The sequence below is a fragment of the Anser brachyrhynchus genome (assembly GCF_964034855.1).
Source record: "Anser brachyrhynchus genome assembly, chromosome: 16".
Lineage (NCBI taxonomy): Eukaryota > Metazoa > Chordata > Aves > Anseriformes > Anatidae > Anser > Anser brachyrhynchus.
In genome coordinates this window covers 187,880-210,311 of record NC_137734.1, presented here as the reverse complement: position 1 = coordinate 210,311, position 22,432 = coordinate 187,880, and the positions used below count along the sequence as shown (strand labels likewise).

Below are 22,432 nucleotides of genomic sequence, written 5' to 3'. Positions count from 1 at the left end.
ACAGATTATGTGAGGGAGAGGTTTATAAGACTGCTGAACTTGGGACCTATGTAAGCTGTCCAGGATTCATATGCAAGAAAAAGAGGTAGATCTTAGAGATCTACATCACACAGTGACAAAAAAATGTAGCAAATACACAAAAAATGTAGCATACGTACATTTAATAACAGTTGAGCCATAGTCTTGAGGATACTAGTGGGGCCTAATAAATTTTGGAAGATTTTCGGAGTGGAACGTCATAAGTAAAGATAAGGTGTACAACAGAGTAAGAGATGACACGTGAAGAAGGCTTACCTCTAAGAATTTACTGCATTAGTATTTTGGCGTGTCTTGAAAAGTCAATGGTTTTAGAGGTATTCCTAGCGAATATGTCCAGGAGATTATTTTAAAAAAAAAAAAAGGCTTCTGTATGTGACAAAACCACACTAAAACATAACACTAGTCTTTGTCCATGTATACTTCAAATTTCTACTTATTTTGTTTTTTGTTACAGTTCCAATTTTAATCCTCTAATTTATTTTTCTGACTCAGTATCTTTCTTTTGGAAAGGCATATTTTCAATAATCCTGTCAATATACAATTGGAAAAACTACTAAAAAAAAAAAAGTTGTTTGGGAAAGTGATTATCCTCTAACGTATAGAGTTTGGGAGCATGTTCATAAGCAAAAGACTGCAGAATTGATGTTAGCAGCTGAAAATGCTGACCACTACACACACAAGGTCCTTGTTTGTTAGCTCTGACAGAAAGCTGAAGCTATAACAGAAAAAAATAAATCCTAAAGACTAAATTGTAGATAGAGTGAGTGCATGTGTGTGATATGACAGATCTATCTAACTAGAGAACTTTCCTGTCAGTATGGGAGTTAGAGCAAGTGCAAAGCAATACATAGATACTGGCACTGCACTTCAACCAAGGAGTACACAGGCCAACACACCCACTTTGTCGAGGTGAATGTGGGAGTCCAGAGGCCATCGAATTATCTTTCTGAGACCATTTGTCAGTTCGGTATCGGGAAAGGACTAGAGCCTGGGATTTCTGCATGGCAGTTTGATTCTCAAGTCACTAACCAACAAAGTTGCTTACATGGCAGCAAAAGCACTGTATAGAGCAGTTAATTGATATGATTTAAAAAAAAAAATCATTTCTTACTCTATTTTTCTGTTACATGGAAAAAAAAATACATTCAAGACACATCATACCAATAATAATAATTTCTAATAGCATAACTAATAAATGCGTTAATTTGCCAAGAGAACAATGAGATGTAACTTGGCCTGTTCCCTCAGCAAATGTCACTTATCTGTATTGGAAGAGAGATGTCTGGAAGAATCAAGCTGTTTCCTCTTTTTTTTTTTTTTCTTCTAAACTTACCTGCCATAAGGTTTCTTTCTTCTTTTCCACCCTTTTGTGTAGTTCAGGCTGTGGCTAAAAAACTGTGCAATAACTTTCTGAATCCTCTTCCACCAGCATAGGTAATGAAAGGCTTAGGACTCTGACTCCATTAAATAAGCTAGAGTTTATATAAGCAGGGTGTGACTTGTGGTAGCTAGTTACTGTTGTTTTAGTAATATCCTACAAAAGCATCTATTTAGGACTGATTTAATTGCACAATCTTGAATCTAATTATGACTATTTAAAATTGGTGAATCCCTGAGGAAATATTATAAACAGCATCCTTGTGTCTTAACTGCTAAGAGAGGGGGGAAAAAAAAAACCAAAGTGGATCAAAGAAATAGTCCATAAGGAGACCAAAGAAACTTCATTTTGGATAGTTCAGTTTGTGTCAATTTAGGTTTCTGGAGACAGCATGAACAGAGGGCAGGTATAGACAAACACCCTACACATATTCTACAACAAGTGTATATAGGATGTGGAGTAATCAGAATAGATTTGTAATTTATTAGTGTTACTATAACTCAGTATCATCATGACTTTGCATAGCATAATCCTTTTTTTTAAAAAAAAAAAAAAGACAGACCTGCCTGAAGATCTTTCACATAATTTCATATAATTGATTCTTGAAAGCATACTGAGTTGTGATATTCTCATTAGCTGTTTCTGACATGATTACCTGTAATATCCATTTCTTATATAAGATACAATACATTCCACTGGGAGGTCATGGTTATACAGTCATTTGTGCATCAGGGGGTTCTATTACATACAGAGGAGTGTTTAGTGTCCGCCTTTGCTTTTAATTATTTTTGTTTATAATTTGCATTCATAATATATGTACATAATTTCTCTGTAGCTATTTGGCATGGCATCCTGAGCTGCGCCCTGGAGGAAGCTACAGAGTTGTTTTTCTGGTGTAAGCCTTGCCCATTCTAATTACAGACACTCCTCTCCACCCTTTAAGCGCTCTCATGCTCTCTCCTCCGTCATCTTGTGCCAGGTCTTATCTAGAAAAATTCCCTGCCAATTTGTCCTGACAGGATGTTGCGCACCATTCTGAATTTCCATTGGACTGTGACTGAGGAGTAAGGGGGATAGAAGAAAAAAGGGTGATCCCTTATTTTCCTCACCTTAACACTTCTACATTGTATATTTTGTCTCTGTAGCTGTTTTCTGTTTGTGTTTCCAATTTCATATCAAGGTTGCGTGCAACCAAAAAAGGCAAGTTAGTTACCTGCAGCTTAAATTTAATTTAGAAAGGGACTCTAGAGTTTTATGCGGTTTCTTGTATATTTTTTTTCAGTAAGAATTTGTAGTAGTGTCAGGGTGTGTCAGACCCGAAATACCATCATTTGTCCGACACCAGATATCCATGTCTAACTCCTACCAGGTCTGTGGCTCAGATTTTTGGCTTTATTAAATCTGCTTTAAACTTTTTATAAGCCAGAGAATAAATCTAAATTCTCAGTCTTGGCAGAGACTTTTTCTACACCATTATTGCATCACACTCTAGTTCTGAAGTGTGGCTAGATAGTTACTGTGCCCAGTTAGCCATTAGCTTTTACAGCTCTCCCTGGAGAGGCTACGTTAGCTGCGGTAATATAGAAGTTCTGAGCCTACTCGAAAGGAATCAATCAGGAACCCACAAAAGGGCCATTTGTATGCAAACACTATGACAGAAATGTGAAGTGGGGGCTGCTCATGAACAAGTTGCATTTGGAAGGTTTGATGGTAAATGTGTTCTTTGTTTCTAGTGACCTTACAGTAGTGGGCAAAAAACATTAGTTACCTTGTGTTGCTGGGCTTCTATATTAATGTCAGATTCTCCCTGTCTTGTGCTTGGCAATCTGTCACATTACTGATTAGAATATGTATATGTGTTGTCTGCTCTGTTACAGGCCTTATTCCTACAGGCTAGAGAAGTACTGTTTTCATGGGTCCGAAAGATAACTTTTTCTCAGTCTTTGTAGGCTTTTTCCCCCATTCACAAAGGTACAGGTGTCACAAAATAAAGAAATGAAATGATCAATGGAGGAAATGTTCCACTTCTTAAGGTATAAAACTTGTTAAATGCAGGAAAATGAACTTTCCACGATTTTCTGATTCTTTTCATAATATTTTCATGGAATATACAAGCCATTAGAAAAGAATACAGTTATTTTAATAGTTTTTTTTATTGCTGACACTTAGAATGAGATTACAAAGAGATTGCATTAATTATCTGATGGAAAAGTCAAAACCTGCAGCTTAACACAATGAGTAGATTTGATAGAACAGTGAAACTATCTCTACAAGGAAGGGGTTTTATTTCTCTGGACAAGAGGACTAAAAAGAAATACAGGTAGAGACTAGATAACTAAGCACTGTAAAAGCAGAAAACTTAATTCTATTGTAACGTAAGAAGTCACCCATTTCTGTGGGAAGTTTCTCGCTGTCATCACTGTCCCTATATAAAGAAGAATATCTTGTCATGTTAATGCTGAAATAGGAGATTGACTCCATCACATTACATGGGTGCTACTGCAATGGTTACAAAGCCCTTAATATGTGAAAATTTGTCACAAGAGAAGTCTACTTGCAGCTGTAAGGGCCCAGTCCTTCGAGGTGTAAATTCAAAATAAATTCTTGATCTCTCCTTTGGTGCCAGTCGTGCCAGACTGAAAACAAAACAAAAAAATCAATTCATTCAGGCTTATATTGCGTTTCACTGAGATTCCCAATAACCAACAGGACTCCAGACCCAACTTTGTTTTCTGAGAATTACTTAGGGTTTTGTGCAGACTAAGAAGTGAGGGAGGACAGTACCACAATCATTTACTCTTGAATAGAATTATGGGGGTTAGAAGCACTACAGCATGCTTCCGTGTTAGAGCTGGATACAAGTTTGGTTAGTCAACGCCAAAACTCAGAATAGGAAGACATGTTAAAGTCAGTTCTCTGCTTGATGCCTGCTTGGCTCATGTCCATTTTAGCAATAATATGATTTCTTCTCATGGCCAGGGTCCTTTTTTTTTTTGTCTCCATTCAGCTTAGTTTTTCACTGCAATTATGTTTTCCGTATTTTATGGGTTATCATGTCCAAATATTTCCAGAGCCACAGCAAGTCAGGCTGTTTCATAATAAAACAAGCTTTAGAAAATAATAAGTACGCAACACTGAGTTAACCCATAAAAAAATCAGAGTCTAGAGGGGGAAAAAAAAGTAACAGAACATCTTGCTGTCATGTCTTGAAAAGGCATAATTTTCTCCTACACTAATGAAGTACAGAGCAACTTCTTGTTCAGACTGTAATCACAGAAGCTATGACACTGTTCTGTTGGTTTGCTCTAGCTCAGAATTACTTTTGTACTATTGAGGTATTGTATATAAAAACAGAAATGCAAAGCCAAGCTGATCTAACATAGAGACAAAAGAACATGACATGCACACGTGCTCTCCCAAGAAGAATGTTAGCAGTTTTTAGTTCTTGAAGAAGTTCCTAGGTAGAAAAAATACGTGACTGAGAAATCATCAATTCTCAGTACATATTTATTTGGTGGTGTTTTTATTTTCAGAAATTGAATATATATATTCCATAATAAAGACAATTTAACCATGATTTTTTTCTTACTGAGAAACTAACCATGCTATTGGTCATGTTAGAAGCACTGAGTAAATGCTGCAGCTTTCACTTACTGTATTTTGACCTGTTGATTCATCACAGTCACTAGTAGTACACAGCGGTTCACAGGTTCAGGGAGGGGATTGGCATATGAGATCTCTAGAGTAGCAGCTTTGTTCACTACAACCCGCCGAGGAATCTAAATGACAAAGACACTTCTCTGATCATTTACACTTTTACGCTTTTCTAGAGTCAGAGTTCAGTTGAACTGTAAGCAGAGCATCTCTTATATTTGAAGACGAATAAGATATTTGTAGGAGCACTGGAATTTCACACATGGTATGCCTTTGCTAATATGTGAAGTTGGATTTGGATTTACTAAATAGTGCTGTCAATCTGCATGCAGTGTTCTATATACAATTTCAGTGAAACAAAATACTGACTATACAGACATCTCATTTAAACCTGTCTGATATCAGGGTTGCTAACTGTGTTTTTCTGGGCACATCATTCATTACAGTGTTATAACAATATAAACTGTCCCTAATATAAATTAGAATTCAGGGCTTATGTCTGTACTTTGGGAGAAGGCAAAATTGTTTAAATGCAACACAAAGGCTTGCCAACAACTAGAATGAAGATGGAATGAAAACAATTTCTGTAAACTCACAGCAGTGGAACGTGTCTGGGAAAGAAGAAAGGTAACAGCTGTTCTGAAGAACAGGGGGCAGATTCCAGCAAAGATTTGAAAGTGGTTTCTCACATACTGCCATTTTGAGAAAACATACTTTCTCCGTTTAAGCATTCAGAATTTTAGAGCAACATCTGAAACTGCAGTCTAAATTCATGCATTTATCCTCAAATTTTCGTCTTAAGTTCTGAGCTCCAGAAAGACTCTTTAGTTGTTTCTGTCCATTTAGGACCTCAACGACAAAATTGTTTACCTTAATGATGATGTTTGTGTCCTCTAAAATGATTGTCTTCTCCACCAGCAGCTTTACCCCATGCATGTGCATGACTTCACACAAAGCGGTAACTTGAATCCGTTTGTCAGTAGTCAGGTATTTTCCATAATAAGAATAAGGGATTTTTAACCGGATATGTTTTCCTGCAATTCAGACATTTAGGAGCCATTACATTCTCAAAGAATGCTAAAGAAGAGAGAGTTAGTGTGAGGCTCTTTGAAATTATGGAAGAGAACAAAGATAAGACAGCTGGAGTCTGTGTATATTTCTTCCTTGTGAGGCCAGTTGTGTATTTCCCTCTACTGATGAATCTTCAGTATTTTAAAAGAACTCATTTGACCCTTACGGTCTGGAATAGAGAATTTTGACCTGAAACACGGAATCTGCTTATCTGCATTTTACTGGATTCCTGTACCTTTGTATTTTATATAAACAGATATGTAATCATTTTGATCTATTCCCTCCATATATTCTGTTTGTTTAGTCAAGTCAAGTTTCAGAGATCCTATTCAAGTGTTCTGGTCAGCTGCTTACTGTCTTGGTCCTAGTGCTTTTCTGCTGGGGGCGAGGGGGGGATGAAAAGTTTCTTTGCAGAGGTTGGGGATGAAAAAGATCTCTATAATAATTTAGGCTAGTTTCCACCTTGGCTGGGCGGAGGGGAGGTGATAGGGTGGGGGCTAGTAACTGTAAATTTTAACTTTTGCCCGTTAATTTCTGTTAAAATCTATTATATTGAAGTATTGCCTGTTGAGTGCCAGAAAGCATAAATCAGAGTTCTTTATTTCTTAAGAGTTCCTATACATCTCATACTGACCACAGACACATGTATATGTGTGTTGCTTCTGTTGCTATAATACAGACGTAGCCTTCTATATAAGAACTCATGGACCTTCAGTTCCTGGTTGAACTAGTGAATGTTTTCAGAGGGGGAAAAAATAATTGTAAAATAGTCATAAACAATGCTGCTAAGCTAAGATATGGACTAAGTCAATGTACTATGAGGCTGATACAGACATGATATCGACATTTACTCCTTCCAGTTGCCTTCAGGTGATTTTTAATGGCGAAGAGGAGTCCTATATTGGCTCCTTGGGGATATTAAATGTTACCTTGCTTAGAACCGAGATCCACAGATGCGGTTGCCTTCAGGATCTCTGCCACTGCTCTCCTTGTGTACAGGACAGTTGATGCACTCATGTCCACCTTCACAGTCTTGTGGTCAGAAGATAGGTTATTGAGAACTAAGATAAGGGTAACATCTTTGCCAAACACTGGAGGTTCAGCCAACTTGAACTTCCCAGAGATCCCAGGTTTTCTAATGGCCTCTGAAGATCTTTCACGTGGAGGTTCAGTGTGTCCTTCCGTGATGTTTGATCCAAATATCTTGGCCAGAGCCTTTTTGTAAACTCGTCTTTCCTCAGAAGAACCTGGTTGAAGGAGAGAACCAAGTCAGATTCAGACTTTTTTCTTCCACTGAACTTTTAAAGACTATCAGAATGACACAGGATGTCAACTCTGTACTGCAAGATTTCTTTTTCTTTGGTCAGAATATGGAGTAGTGTGATAAGTGTCACTCTGCTAACCTGATGATAACCAGCCTCTGTATTAAATATGGTTGCACTAAAAGCTTGTGGACTGGAGTATTGAAATACGGCCACTGATTCTGAACGGCAAGCCTCAACTCTTATGAAAAGACAGATACCGAGTGTTTAAGGGAAGAAAAATATTCTTGCAAACATGACTAAGCTGTTTTTAACCTTTGCTGCTTTGTTTTCCTAAGTACAGGTGAATGGCAATTATTCCCTTTACTGTTTCCCAGTAGTTCTGTTTTTAGAATCCAATACTCTGTAGACTGAGTCTACAGGGAGTACAAACACATAACAACTGAACAGCTGGTTAGCTGATGGCTGGATGTCAGAGCAGAAGCACAAAAGAGCGTAGTTCGGTGTATTAGTTAGACAGGGAGACCAAGTTAGTCACCACCCTTGGGAGCAGAGTATAGTGGCGTCTTCAAAAGGAAACATGAAATATTGGAACGGACACAGCAGGGGAGAATTTATTTGCTGAGTCTATGGTCATATGGGAGATGATAGGTGTACAGCATTAGAGGACTAGTTTAAGGTTTTCGATTAGAGCTTTGATTGTTGTCCCAGTCCGTCTGCCAGATAAACCAGAAAGCTGCTATCTATTAATCTGTAACTGCCATACTACAGTCCTGTGCACTCTTTGTATGACGGCTTGAGAATTTGTCTGCCTTAGGTAGTAAAACATAATTTATAGCCCTGTTTTCTCTATACATTTCATTTTGTAATTTTCTGTGAGAGACTAAAGTATATTTTGTGCTGTGCCTTAGCAAGGAAACTACTGAGTACACAAAAACAAATATAATACCTACTGAATTAGGAAAGTAGCCTGACAACAGAAGTATTTTCTAAAGGAATCAGAGATACCCAGGCAAAACAGGCTACCCATCCTAGCTGCCTACCACCAAGAATTCTGTAGGAGATGAATTGTGATAACAAACTCTTCCTTTACCTTCTGGGTATTTGTAGTTATAAGTGACGTCCACACGGGAATTGCTGCCCACAGCTTTGGTGCTGATAAACCTGCCAATTATTTCAGTATCACAATAAACTCTTTTCTTAATTCCATCATTGTATACTATCCATCTGTTGCAATCAGCATTCACCTCTGTATATACAAATAATGTGTCATAATCCAAGTCTACATCGCCTTCTTTGATGGCTATGACAGATGCAGGACCACACTGGAATAATCCTAAAACATGAAAAAAATCGTCAAACTTCATTAGTCATGCTTAGTTTGGGGAAGCAATATTAAGTCATGATACAGTTACCTTTGCTTTGTTCTTGCGGAGTCGCATCTAAAACTTGCCATCCATTGTATTGTGTTCCCAGGTCTGGGCGAATAAACCAGCTTTCATTCCAGACATGATAGTCCCTGGAGACAAAGAACGGTGTCTAGAAAGCATGGTAATACAGAGGCATACAAACTTCCAATTTGAAAGGAGAAGGGAACTGTGGTTTTTAAAGATGCCCTAAAATGTGTTACAAGCTGTCCGGAGACAGCAACTCACTGTCTTTCTCAAAGTACAGATCTACTGCTTGCTGTTGAGCTGTAGGCCTCTGTGAGTAAACAAATCGGCAAACAACAAAAACCCACAACAATAACAAAAAGTCAACAGCTTGCTTTTGTAATGATATGAAAGATTTAGGCTGTGGATATAGGCAACATTTGGGGATTGGGCTCAGTAACCTTCAAATGTGGGAGTTGCTAAGTTTAAAAGAAATTTAACAAAGCTATAATGGAATAAAATAAAACACTAATGAAGTACAATAGTCCATCTATAGTAGTGTGCAGCAGGAAATGTTTAGAAACAAGCTAAGAAGAGTATGTGAATTGAGTGACCCCTGCCATGATATGCCTTACTGCTTTCTAGCAGTCAGAGTTGAGACCACTAAGTTAATGGTTATTAGTCATCTTATTCTCTGCGAATCTCTCTTGTCCTGTTTAAAACTTCTTTGAGTTCCACAGGCCAAAGGAAAGGATAGCGCAAAGGATTGGTTAATCGTAAGTCACAGGAAGACCCAGAAAAGATGCTTTGTCTGCTTTGTTCAGAGGCCAATGCTTTTAAGGAAGTTAGGGGATGGAAAATGTTCCCATGTTGTTCAGCCACATACGCTCGGGGGGGGGGGGAAAAAAACAACACGCTATGTAAAAGTGAAATTTTGGCTAAGCACAAAAATACAGTTATGTCATATACCCTTGGGTAAATGGCTGTAGTTAGTTCACGTTCTGATTTGAAATTGGGGAGTAAATAAAGTATAAAATGGTATAGTATAAAAAAAAATCATGTTTCTTTGGCTATTCAAATTTTGGGGCTTGAGTCACGATCGTAGATCACTTTACAGTTTAGAGCACTGGACTACAAGGCCTCAGTAATCAAGTCTGGAGAGTGTTGGGATTGTTCCCTCTTACAGCTCCCATAAAGGGAAGGGCCAGTTAAAGGAGTGCTGGAAAACTTCTTGGGGAGGCTCCTATCTCCCTGAGGAGAATGGCAGGCCACTCTGAGAAACACAGGCTTTAGATATGTAATGAAAAAGTTATTGCAGCAGTAAACTAGTTAGGAGCGTGGAAGGTACATAGCTGCATTATTAGGAACAGTCTGATTAAGGGTAAATAAATCAAAGACTCTGAAGTTGGTACATTCTCAATGGAAACATACGTTTTTCTTAAAAAAGCTGCAACTAGTCTGAGGTCTGGGACTGCAAGAAAACTTGTTGTTCTTGTTGTTGTTTTTTGTTTGAAGTAAATGTTACCCCAAATCTGTGCAATATGGTTTCTTTCCAAATGGGTGGCTAGTCTATTAATTTAGATGTTTGTATTAAATATCCGCTCTGTTGCTTTTGTACTACTAATGCTCATGTTTTTTGATCTCATAAATCCTCTCTCTAACTGTGGGTGAGATGCAAAAACTTAAGTTTACCACGTGGAATCCTTGCTGATATTAAGACTCTTCCCGGAGCTGTCATAGTATTTATCAATGCTGAGGTTTCTATCCACATCATGGGCAGAGTTAAAATTTGAAATCAAACGAGTTGGAATCCCCAAGCACCTCAAAACTGAAATAGATTAAAAACAAAACAAAAGACTCCAGTGATTACAGATATTTTAGAAACAAAGTTTTTTCTAAATGTTGTGGTTCTTCAGCATTTGCAGTCTTCAAAGCATTATTCCTCTTGTAGAATTAATTGCTTTGTAGTTCTGACAAAACCACAGGTCACATGTTGCCTCCATTTCACCTTAGTCCTTTATTCTCAAAGCTTACCTGTACACATCACACCTGCAAAAACCCAGCACTGGCCATATTGAACAGGTTTGTAGTTGTCCTGACGCCATTTCTGGAGGATTACCACACTGCCGTCCCATCTGGATGGATTCTCATGTGAATGGAAACTTCCTTGCCACTTTCCAAGGAGAACTCCATTATCATTATCATTTCCATTGATCTAAAAATAGGCCAATGGACAGAATGGGCAAAATCAGCTGCGTGTAATGCACCATATCTAGTTTTTTTCAATTATATTGCTCAAGGATCAGGTGGTTAAGTCTCACTGGGGCAGAGACTGCTTTCCGTGTGCAGAGTTCAGATTAAATTGTCCATTTCTTACCATAGAACTGATTACTCGGCCCACATATTTAGGATCTCCTCTTCGGGATACATCAATGGCTGGGTCCTGACGATAGTACAGACTCAGATCAAGCATGGTGAGACAGATGTTTAGAAGCTGATCTTGAAACTGTGATCAGATAGGAGAAATGTTAAAGAAATAGATAGTTATGCTAACAAAATTAGGGGAGATTCCACTTCATTTCCTTCTTTTTTAGCTATTTCAGCTCAAAAGTGGCAGGAATAGTGAGGCACAAAGATGGTAGTGTGCGGTTGGTTCACGCTGCAATATTGGCTAAAGCCAGGCATAACTAAACAAACCAGAAATCTGGCACGGTGTCTTTGGCCGTCAGGAAAAAAATGACTGCAATAAAACTGAATCTGGCAAGTTTATTGTCTGCAGTTATTGGAATTATATCAATGTTGGTTCTAGCCCATTGTAACTGCATTAAAAAACAGTGGGTGTCTTGGATCCACATTAGTATATTTTCAGTCGTGCTGTGGATGTTCTGATCGCAGATGAGGCCCATGGTACATGTAGAAATCAGTCCTAGCTGCAGTGCTGTGCTAAGTCATCTCTCAGACCTAAGTCCTACAAGGTCCGCAGTGAGCAAACCACAAGTAGAGCTAGCCAGGTTTGTCCAGTTTCCATATGCATATGTATACTTATCAAAGAGGCAAACAATGGTAAGAGAAAATGATATTGGAGACAGAATGAGAGTCCTACTTAATTCCTTACAGCTTACCTGTCCATAGTACCATCCTCTTGCTTCAATGTACTTTGCATTGCCCACAAAGATAATTCCATTTTCATTTAGAACATATTCCTGTCTCTCGTTTTCATTAGCCATGTAGACATCATCACCTGAAAACAAAGTTGGACATGCTTTTACACTTAAAGCTGGGAACACTAGCAACCTTAGAAAAAAAACTTTATCTTGACCTAACATGAGGAAGTAGCTTTACTATTTGGAAAACAATATCTCATTGCTATAACTCCCTGGACATGCACAGTTCAATGAAAATACCTAGTTACTGTTGGGGGGGGGGGGGGGGCAGGCATGCAGAGGGAGGGAAGGAAATGCATGTTATATTACTGTGACTCTTTCCCCCAATTTTTAGTGTAGCCTTTTTATATTATACAAATGTTCCTTCTCTTTATGTTGTAGTTTTGTGGAGAAGATGGAGAAATGTCCAAGTTAGCTCACTGCCTTATTGGAGTAGTTACAAGCAGAAGACACTTTTGAAAACAATCGTACAGATGATAATGATATTTTACTCTATTTTCTAGTGATCTTAACCTTGTTTTAAGAGTCCAAATCACTATCAGAAATGTTATTAGGATATCCTGCTGAACCATTCACTTTGATTTCATTGTTGCTCGTTGGTCGCCCTAGTCTATGACACAGTATATAGCTGCTATGAAAGCACTGTCTTCCAACAGATTTCCAGGTTGTTTTGTTCTCTCTTTAGGTTAGTACTATTTACTTAGTGTTGTATTCAATCTCATAATATTTAAAACTATTTTCTGAAACTTCAGGATTTAAAAAAATAATTTACAAATAAGTTTTCTATTTTACTGAGTCAATTTCTTTACCTTCTTATAATGAACTCCCTTCCCTCCCTGCAAGTAAAAAGAATGTGTAATTTATTTCACAGAATGATTTAGATTGGGGAAGGGACCTCTGGATGTCCTCTGGACCAACCACCCTGTTCAAGCAGGGATACCTAGAACACAAGCAGAGATACCTAGAACAGGTTGTCGAGATGAATTCTGAAGATCTCCAAAGAAGGAGTCTCTAGCACCAATGGGCAACCTATACCGGTGCTCTGTCACCCACACAGCACAGAAGTGCTTCCTGCTGTTTAGACGGTACCTCCTGTCTTTTTTCAGTTTGCACTCATCGCCTCTTGTCCTGGCACTGGGCACCGCTGAAAAGAGCCTGGCTCCATCCTCTTTGCACCTTCCCTTCAGGTATTTATAGACATTGATGGGATCTCCCCTGAGCCTTCTCTTCTCCAGGCTGAACAATCCCAGCTCTCTCAGCCTCTCCTCGCAGGAGAGGTGCTCCATTGATGATCTTGGTGGCCCTATATTGGATTATCTCCAGTATGTCCGCGTTGCTCTTGTACTGGGGGCCCATCACTGGATGCAGCACTCCAGGTGCGGCCTCACCCAAGCTGAGCAGAGGGGGAAGAATCACCTCTCTTGACCTGCTGACAATACCTTGCCTAACGCAGCCAAGAATACCTTTAGCCTCCTTAGCAGCATGGGCACACTGCTGCTCATGTCCAACTTGGTGTCCACCAGGACCCCCAGGTCCTTTTCTGCTGCTTTCCAGCTGGGTGACCCCCAGCATGCCCTGGTGCCTGGAGTTCCTTCCCAGGTGCAGGACTCTGCACTTCTCCTTGTTGAACTCCAGGAGATTTTTGTCAGCCCGCCTCTACAGCCTGTCAAGGTCCTTCTGGATGGCAGCGTGACTGTCTGGTGAGTCAGCCACTCCTCCCAGTTTTGTGCTGTCTGCAAGTTTACTGAGGGTGTCTTCTACCCCTCATTCAGATCATTAGTGAAGATCTTAAAAAAAGATTGGGCCTAGCATTTACACCTGGGGTACTCCCATTGTTAATGGCCTCTAACTGCACTTTGCACCACTACTACCCTCTGGAGCAGGCAGTTCAACCAGTTTCCAATCTACCTCACTGTCTGTTCATCCATCCCATACTTCAGCTGCTTCTCTATGAGGATCTTATAGGTGGTAGTCTGAAAGACCTTACTGAAGTCCAGGAAGATGACATTCACTGCTCCCCCCAACCTCATCCCCCATCCATCAGGCTAGTGATTTCATTACAGAAGCTTGTTGGTTTGGTCAGACATGACTTCCCCTTAGTGAATCCATGCTGACTACTCCTGAGGATTATCTTCTCCTTCATGTATCTGGAAATGGTTTCCGTGATTAGCTGTTCACTTCTTATTCTAGTAGTTGACTGTACGTTCCTTCAATAGCATCAGGATATAATGCATTATTATCAAAGGCTGGCTTGTATGTATCTTAAAGAAGTTTGCCTTTACTTAAGTCTCAAAAGGACATTTAATGGTAAAACATCACTTTTGTTTTATCTACAGGTTTGAAACAAATACTTGAATTGAATTATTAAGCTTATTGGCTTATTACCATTGTAGGAAGATTGGTGTTTTCTGTGTCCAAATTCTGTGCTTATTTCAGATATACAACCTGTGAAATGAATAGCTTTCTGCTTGCTAAACTAAAAATTTTAAAGTAGTTTTTATCCAGAAGGCTTTTCTTGTGTTCAGTCATGATAGTAACCCTGCTCTGAACTTGTTATACTTCATAATTCTTGTTCATGAAAGATGTATTGAGAATATTCCAAGTGAGATCACGCTACCTCCTTGTGCAATGCCATTAATACTTACATATCAGAGGGACTGTTTCCTCTTACCCAGCTTAATATTGCATTTGCCTTTTTCAGAGCCACTTCACTGTGGTTCTCATCCTTTGATTAAAAAGTACTTTCACGTTACACGTGATTTTCAGCTGGTGAGCCTGTCATCGGAATTCTTATTTCTCCCTGGTCTTTTATTTTCTATTATTACATCTTATCCTTTCTCTAGCACTCCAGTCCCTAAGGTCATCCAGTTATTTTTGTGGCATCCCAGTCCATCTGTCTATGAACAATGCCACTTAATGTCAGCATTACAAAGTCAATAATGAAGCTTTTGATAAGTGTGTCCTTTCAGATGGCGCTTAAGGATCCATTAACAGCTTTTCTCTAACCCACTGCTTTTCCTTTCATCTATGGTCCTGACTGTTTAGTTTTAGGTAGTTCTTTACTGATACTACAGTTTATGAAGTAATCCCTGTCTTTACCAGCTTAGTGACTAAGCTCCCATGTGGAACACTATATACAGACTGTTTCTGCCATTTATCCTTTGAGAATATTTTTTTCTATATCCTATCTACTGTGACAATTACTGTGTTGGTAACATACCCTCAAAGTGAACGTGTTTCTGTCTGTCAGGATCAGAGAGCTATTATGCTTCGCAGAAGCTTGTACAGCCACATCCTACTTTAAGGATACTCCCTTTTTATTTGGCAGTGGTCACTGTCTGATAAATTTGGAGGACTCTTCTGCAAAATCATTAGTTTTAAATTATAAGGTCATAGCTTCCTTTTTCTCAGTTTTCCTCTAGCAACAGTTTGTCTGGTCTTACAAGTACCAGTGTCAAAGACTGACAATTTTAATGTCCCTGCAGTGTGGTTCCTATCACTTAGAAGTTATGCAACAAATGATTTTTCAGGAGGTTCTACAGGAGTTTTCTTTTTTTCTTCAGGACTGTCCATGCAGAGACAGCCTGAGTTTCCTCAATACAATTATTTTCTGTCTTCCAAGACATGCCAAACTAGTTAGCAGATTCTTATTTTTTAATCTTGGCTCTTGACATACTTCTTAGTGGCCCCTAACTAACATCTGATCACATGAAGAAAACAGCAGATGGTGGTAACTTCTCTCTTCTTACACAAGCTGTATAGTCAGTTGGCTGGATAAGAACTCTTTAACTCCAAAGTGGTATAGTTTAGGGCTAATCTAGGTTTGTCATGTATTTGCAAAATCAGAGTTTAGGAACTTGCATTTCTTCTGCAATATGCTGAGGCTGCAGAAATAAAAAGTGGGAGTGGCAAGAGATGTCCATTTCTAACCCATGACAAAAGATACGGGAAATACTAATCTTCCTCACACTAGCCCTCTATCAGTTTATAACGCTAGTTGAGCTATTATCTTTGCAGGTAACATCTACAAAAGCAGACTTGCTTTGATTTAGGTGCAAGTAAAGGACATCACTGTATGCTTGTTCTGAAATGTACGTGCACTTAAAGTCTATCAGCCCTCATCTACAGAAAAAGTGATCTGCTCAGTCCTGAAGAAAGTCTGTGATGTCATCCTCTACAGCACATTCCCTTTAATTAAAAATAAATAAATGGGGGGGGGGGGGGGGGGAAGGGAGGAGGGCTGGTGCATTTTTAATGCAGTTAAAACAGATCTGTGAACACATGGCTAAGACTGCTGCCCCCAGAGACACAGAGACACAACTTGAGGGAGCAAGCTTACTGTGCAGATAGGAAAGTAAATAAATCAGTTACGTTCAAGAGCTATGGCATCAGTACCTACCTGGGCACCAAGGGTTGAAAAGCATCACAAACTGCCCTAGGAATCTGGAGAAGATCTTGTTCCCTGAGGTTACCTGGAGGATGAGATTGTATCGTCCGATGATGGCATTGGCTGGGCTAGATATTGTAAAACTCGTGTAGCCAGACTCACTGGATCCTTGGACAGCACTCCAGCCACTTGCACCCACCTCAGAGAGGTTAAATACAGCCTTTGTATGGTGAGATTCTGAGGGGGATGGCCCTGCCAGAAGGAAGGGATGATTGATTTGCATTATAGAGTGTGGTTTCAGTATTAATCTCACACTTGAATTGAGCACAATTGGGGGTGAGGGGGGAGTATTAGAAATACATGAAGAAAAATTAAATTTCTAAACAGAATAGGGGGAAGCTAAAAGGAATAAAGACTTACAGCTCTATGAGAGCATGGAGTAACCTAAGGGAGTGTTACCTATTTCAGTGACAAAGGCTAGGCTCTCCCCAGGCTGCTTTGGTCTGTTGAAGTACAAAGTAATAGTGAACGCTTGTCCTCGCCTCACAGTCAACTCAGTGTTAGCATATCTGTCAGTATGGTGTGCACCTGCATTTACTGATGGCTGCCAGCTGATATGTGTTGGTGTCAGATCTGTAAAATAAGAGAAGACATTAAAAAGTAGCCAGTGTGGAAAGAAGTCATTTATTCCAGGTGGAATGATGAGATTGCTAGCAGCAGTTATCTTTTACTGGAAGAAGGATGGATACAGAGCAGATGGCCAAATAAATTAAGTCTAGTGGTCAATAACAAAAAAAAGCTGTGCTTGGGTTTTGTTACTGCACTATCATACACCAAGAACTCATTTACTTCGTAGACGGTATAAGATACTATTTTATCACTGGACTTTAAAAAAAAATGCAAATCAGGGTCATTTCAAAGTTGGCACCAAATAAAGTGGCTAGCAGCCCCTCTACATTTTCAACATATGTATTTTTATTATTCTAGAAAGGGCTATTAGGAGATGTTTTCCTGCTTACATTCTGGTGCCATCTGGCCTACAGTAGGGAAGGATACACGGTGATAGTCTGTCTTTTACAACTAGCCTGTCTCTTACATGCATTGGAGCTTTTGACAAAGAAAGCCATCTAAATTTAGCCCCATCCGAAGTTACAGCTGGCCTGCTTGTGTTTCTATTCTCATAGACCCTGCCCTTATGTCCTAGAGGAATTCTGATGACTTAGTGTGCTTGCAGTTCTCTGATATCAAATGTCTCCCTACATACTGTTATTGTGCTCTACAGTCTAAAACCCACAAAGTGGCATTTGCCACCTTAAATGCTATATTAGCATTAAAGCACGTATGATTATGCATATAGCATTTATAGCATATATTTTATGCCAACGTAAAAGCAAGTATTTATACAATTCTCTTACCAAGAGTGTTTTCCCTTCTCTTGCTCATGCTTTATTGCCATGCTCCAACTGGTGCAGTTATACTGCCTTTAGGAGCTCTGAGAGGCCCTGTGTTTGTCCTGTGAGACTCCAGAGAATGCATCTGGGGCATTGTATTGCAAGTACCTTGGGGAAGGTTCTACAAAATAATTTTTTAGTGCTAGTATCACATATGCAATGAGCTTTTTTCTGGGGGGGTGGTGGAGCAGGGGGTGACACCACCATTACCATTTTAAAGGAAACTCAAATGAAAACAACAACAAACAACGAGTAGAACGGATGGATTAAGACAGATTAAGGTTTGTGGCACAATGCAGTATTATGGCAGAGATCTTCAAAGAAGTTTCCAACTCTGTCATATACCATAAAGCACAGCAATGAAATATGAAGTCAGATCTGAACCAATATAGCTGCATATTAAAATACAGCTTACATACAATCTTTATATTAAATTTCATTTTCTTCCTTTTTCAATCTGCCAAAAAAGTGAAGTGCTATGATTAAAATCAAGAAAGAAGGATTTTTTTCTTTTAGTCCAAGATCATATAGAACTAAAGTGAGTAACTTCTGACGAGCTGAAAGAGACTATCTTTAGCACTAATATCTTGGACAAACAAGAACTGCATTAGGCTGTTGTTTACCCCGCAAAACAACATTTTAAAAACTGATTTGAGAAAGTTTCTTTCATCAGTGAATAAAAGATAGAGCTGCTTTCCAGTTGCCCAGGTCACCAATCATTCTAAATTTTGATCTCTGTTAATACTAAGCGGAGATATTCTCATTACCATTTTCCTTGAGTATGGTTTCAGTGCTTCTTTGAATCCCGTCTATAAGTTCCATGCTCACGGCTCCGTTAAGATAGATTATTTTGTTTTAACAAAATTAGTGTAAAGTATAATGTGTGTGAAATAGCATTTTAAAAATAAAGAGTTTAGCTAGATTTACGTGTGGTGACATTGAAGAAATGGGAATTTATTTTTTTCTCTCTTCCCTCCCCTCTCCTCCTCCCCCCCCCCCAACATCTTGTGCTAATCTTGAAAATTACTTTCAAACAGATCTGATAATAATAACAAAACACTGAAAATGAAATGCAAGAACAAATTACAATATAAAATTTCCTCTAGATAAGACATCTCTATGCAGATACCTACAGGGCATATATCTTAAACAGTCCCGAATAAATAACCTGCTGAAGGTAAGCAAATGACATACAGAACTCACCTGCCATTCCCTCAACTTATGTGAATCGCATACACCTTCTACTTTGTTCTTCAGGGTTGTCCAATTCACGTTAATCATAAAAAGAAAAAAGCCAGCAAGCTTTTTGTGCTGTCAGCTGAAATTCAACAGAAGGAATAGGTACTTAGCACTTGTTATTAATACCTGTAGACTTGTCAAATGAATTGACTAGTTACTATAATATATGTAAATCTAATACCAATGGTACTGCTCAACGTGGGTGTAATTACGGGAGGAGATACCAAAATTATTTACTCAGAGGAAATGCATTCTCTTGGATTCCAAGACAAGTAGAACTTCCTACAAAGAATAATAGGTGTGCCATGAATAAGTTATCTTCAGGGATGAGGAAACAGGGAGCGTGGTGGGACATATGAACCACATGAAGGAAAAGAGGCATTTCCTGATTACTTAACTTCCAGTTTGGTTCATGTCACTTCTGGTTTTGTTTAACAACCATGAGCTTTTTTTTTTGTCTCAAATTAACTCAACCCCAACGCCCCTGGAACAAATGTCTGTCTACCTGATTTGTTAGCCAGCTCCACATTATCTATTTAAAAATAAATAAATTCTTATGAACAAAACAAAAGTGAAACTATGGAGCACAAGTAGCTTCTATCAGTGCAAACCTTAAGGTCTACTTAAAAAGTGTACAGGTAATAAAGTGACATTTTTGTGGGGATGAATAATTATCTGGATAAGATTCCACAGCTCCACTGGTTATGTTTTAGTACTCAGTAAAGACTTAAACAACAACAAAAAAGTAGTCTGAATTTTACAATTACAAAGGAAATAATTGAAAACAAATAAAACTTGAGCTCTAACAATTGCTTCTAAGGCAGATTTAGAAACAAACAAACAAAAAGTCGTCTTACATCTTTCTTACATCTTTTTGTGAATATCCCTGTCTTGAAAGAAAAACACTAAATCTTTATGTATTTGGCAGTATGATATCTGCTATGACCTTGTATATCTCCACTTACATTATAATTCAGAGGTCCTTCCTCTTCTTGGAAGTTTCTGGGATGTTCAGTCTCTTAGAATTTATTTCAGGAGTCTTCTTGAACAGATTTGATTGCACAGAGCTGTTTTAGTTGGTCGTCTTCTTATCCTTAATTCATATTCCTTGGAAACCAGAAGAGCCACAAGCCTCTGATGTTACTTGATCTTTACACGCAGCCCTAGTGATAAACCACATCGACCAGTTCTTTAGTTCATGTGTTCAGTACTTACAGTGATTGCTTCAGACACTGCACATTGCTCCCTCTGGAGCATGACTATTTCCTTTCTTCTTCCTTGCTACTCATACAAGCAATTAAATCTCAGACCACTTTTTCTGTCTCAGCAGTAACCACCTCCTTTACCTCTGCATGACACACCCACAGCAGTGTTCACCAAGCCACCAGAAACTTTCAGAGTGGCCTACATCCCAAATTGACACCTGACAGTTGGCACCTTCACCACACCAAAGCATCAGCAGCTGCTTTTGTAATCCACTTGGAATGCAGCAGTCGTGGTTCCTATGTAACTAATGACTTAATAGTGTCACAGGTGTTTTTCGTAGCCCAATTCCACCCACCTATAATCCCAAATGGCTCAAAATATTTTATTCCTTCTTTTCCCTAGTTCCGTGGCCTTGAAATTGCCGTGCAGTTCTTCAACTTTCCAAGGAAAACATAATTTTATATTTTTCTTGCCTCCTTAATAAGTTGTTGTTCAAGTATTGCACTGTCATAACCTTAGAGTAGCCATATTGCACCTTAAACTTGTAATGATTCTAGTCTTTGCTAGAAAGAGATCAGTATAACTTCCATGGAAATGTTGCAGAATCCTTTCTGTGAGTCTGTATCCCAGTAGGTACGCATTTAATTAGACACATCAACTTTATGCATGTGTGCACTAACACAGGGGAAGGGTGTTGCCTCTCTTTAATTCACCTAGAGGTCCCATTCACCACATTCTGTCTTTTCTGCTACTGCAAATCACTTGACTTAGCACAGTCTGGTGGTTTTCACTCATAAAAGGGATGCAAAAAGAAGTCATTAAGAGTATATTGGCATCGTGAGTGTAAGGCTATGCTTGAGCTCGAACTGTCATCATTTGGTCGATGTGATGCGAGCTTTTGCCTCTGGCAAGCCTTGAAGAACATCAGGAGAAAAACTGTGGTTTGCTTGTACAACTTCTCTGTAGTCCATCTCATTACATAGCCAGTATGCTGTCATACTGATGTTACGTGACTGGCACTGGAAAACTAAGTGACTGCAATTGCCCTCCTAAAGCACTCTTGCAGGCTAAAAGGACAAAAGGGGTTTATAGCTAATCTGAGTGTTGGCTGCTCATGTGACAATGAGTGTTCCCTATTGAAAGTCACACATACTCTGTGCTGTGGGGTAGAAGTGCGGGCACAGAGCTGGCTCCAGGCTCTTGCTAAGTTTTTACCGGTTCCCTGGCCTTGCAGTCCAAGTACAATAGAGCAGTAGCTTGACTTTCCATTCACTTCATCTACACAGCTCATTTTCAGCCAGATATTGACTTACCGTTGTATAATTATATAATCCATAAACCCAGTCACTCAGTGGGCTACACCTAGCTCTAGGTCCTGGAATCCAGCTTTTAGCTTTTGTTTCCACTCAAAGTACTTGTCCACCTGCCAGACAGAGTTGTGTTGAAAGAACATTTGCTATTACACATACTGTTTAGCAACAGGAACTCGAGATGTGGAATTCAATAGTTAAGTTAATTATACAATTTTTAAATGAAGCCTAAGACACCTTTTATTAAGACACACCTCTTTACTACCATTTTTGGGCCTCACAACACCCAAACAAAGTTGAAAGTATTCTTTCCCTTGCTATGTTTGTTTGTTTGTTTGTTTGTTTTTCTCCATGCTTGCAGTCTGTACCCATCTACTGATAGAGGGTTTAAGTAAACTGTACTAAATCTGAATTCTGATGACCTTGATATTAACCAGACTCTGTATTTAATATATTATTCCCTGATAGGGATGGCTTCCTGACTCACAAACCATAATGAAGAGTTTCTAATTTTTCTCTAGGTAAAATATCCCTGGTCTTAAGATTACTCTCCCTTTGATTCCCAAAGAAGAGTATCAGCAAGTGAGGGAAAAAAAATAAAAAAAAAAAAAAGATTGAACTGTCAATTATCCCAATTTGTTTGTGAAATGGCTCTCAAATTGGACATCATTCTAAATTCACTTAGAACATTTCTGTCCTGTGATTTGCAAAAAGAAGGAGAAAGAGAAAAGAATATGTCTAGATAAGTGCTCAAGTTACAGTGACAGACTTTACAGGAGGGAAGAAAAAAAAAAGACGACAAAAGCTAAATAATGTAAATCATGTTCCTAATCCTGGCTACTTTCTTGTTCCATGGTTGCAGTGAAGGGGAAACACTGCTTTGCAAGTCCACTGAATA

The 22,432-nt window shown here is 38.9% G+C and overlaps 1 protein-coding gene across 1 annotated transcript in view; it reads right to left on the bottom strand.

Moving 5' to 3' along the window:
• The window catches only part of LOC308178604 (uncharacterized protein), a 44,459-nt gene extending 22,070 nt beyond the window's left edge, over positions 1 to 22,389 (bottom strand). The window contains exons 1-15 of the mRNA XM_080557487.1: positions 20,365 to 22,389; positions 19,984 to 20,181; positions 18,983 to 19,097; positions 16,788 to 16,961; positions 16,341 to 16,580; positions 11,900 to 12,018; positions 11,155 to 11,283; positions 10,812 to 10,992; positions 10,470 to 10,605; positions 8,820 to 8,923; positions 8,498 to 8,740; positions 7,072 to 7,389; positions 5,942 to 6,105; positions 5,072 to 5,196; positions 3,907 to 4,053 (exon numbers count right to left, since the gene is read on the bottom strand). Of these exons, the coding sequence (XP_080413613.1) occupies positions 3,907 to 4,053; positions 5,072 to 5,196; positions 5,942 to 6,105; positions 7,072 to 7,389; positions 8,498 to 8,740; positions 8,820 to 8,923; positions 10,470 to 10,605; positions 10,812 to 10,992; positions 11,155 to 11,283; positions 11,900 to 12,018; positions 16,341 to 16,580; positions 16,788 to 16,961; positions 18,983 to 18,989 (2,087 nt within the window). The 5' untranslated portion in view covers positions 18,990 to 19,097; positions 19,984 to 20,181; positions 20,365 to 22,389. The remainder of the gene's footprint in view (positions 1 to 3,906; positions 4,054 to 5,071; positions 5,197 to 5,941; positions 6,106 to 7,071; positions 7,390 to 8,497; positions 8,741 to 8,819; positions 8,924 to 10,469; positions 10,606 to 10,811; positions 10,993 to 11,154; positions 11,284 to 11,899; positions 12,019 to 16,340; positions 16,581 to 16,787; positions 16,962 to 18,982; positions 19,098 to 19,983; positions 20,182 to 20,364) is intronic.
• Positions 22,390 to 22,432: the final 43 nt, after the last annotated feature.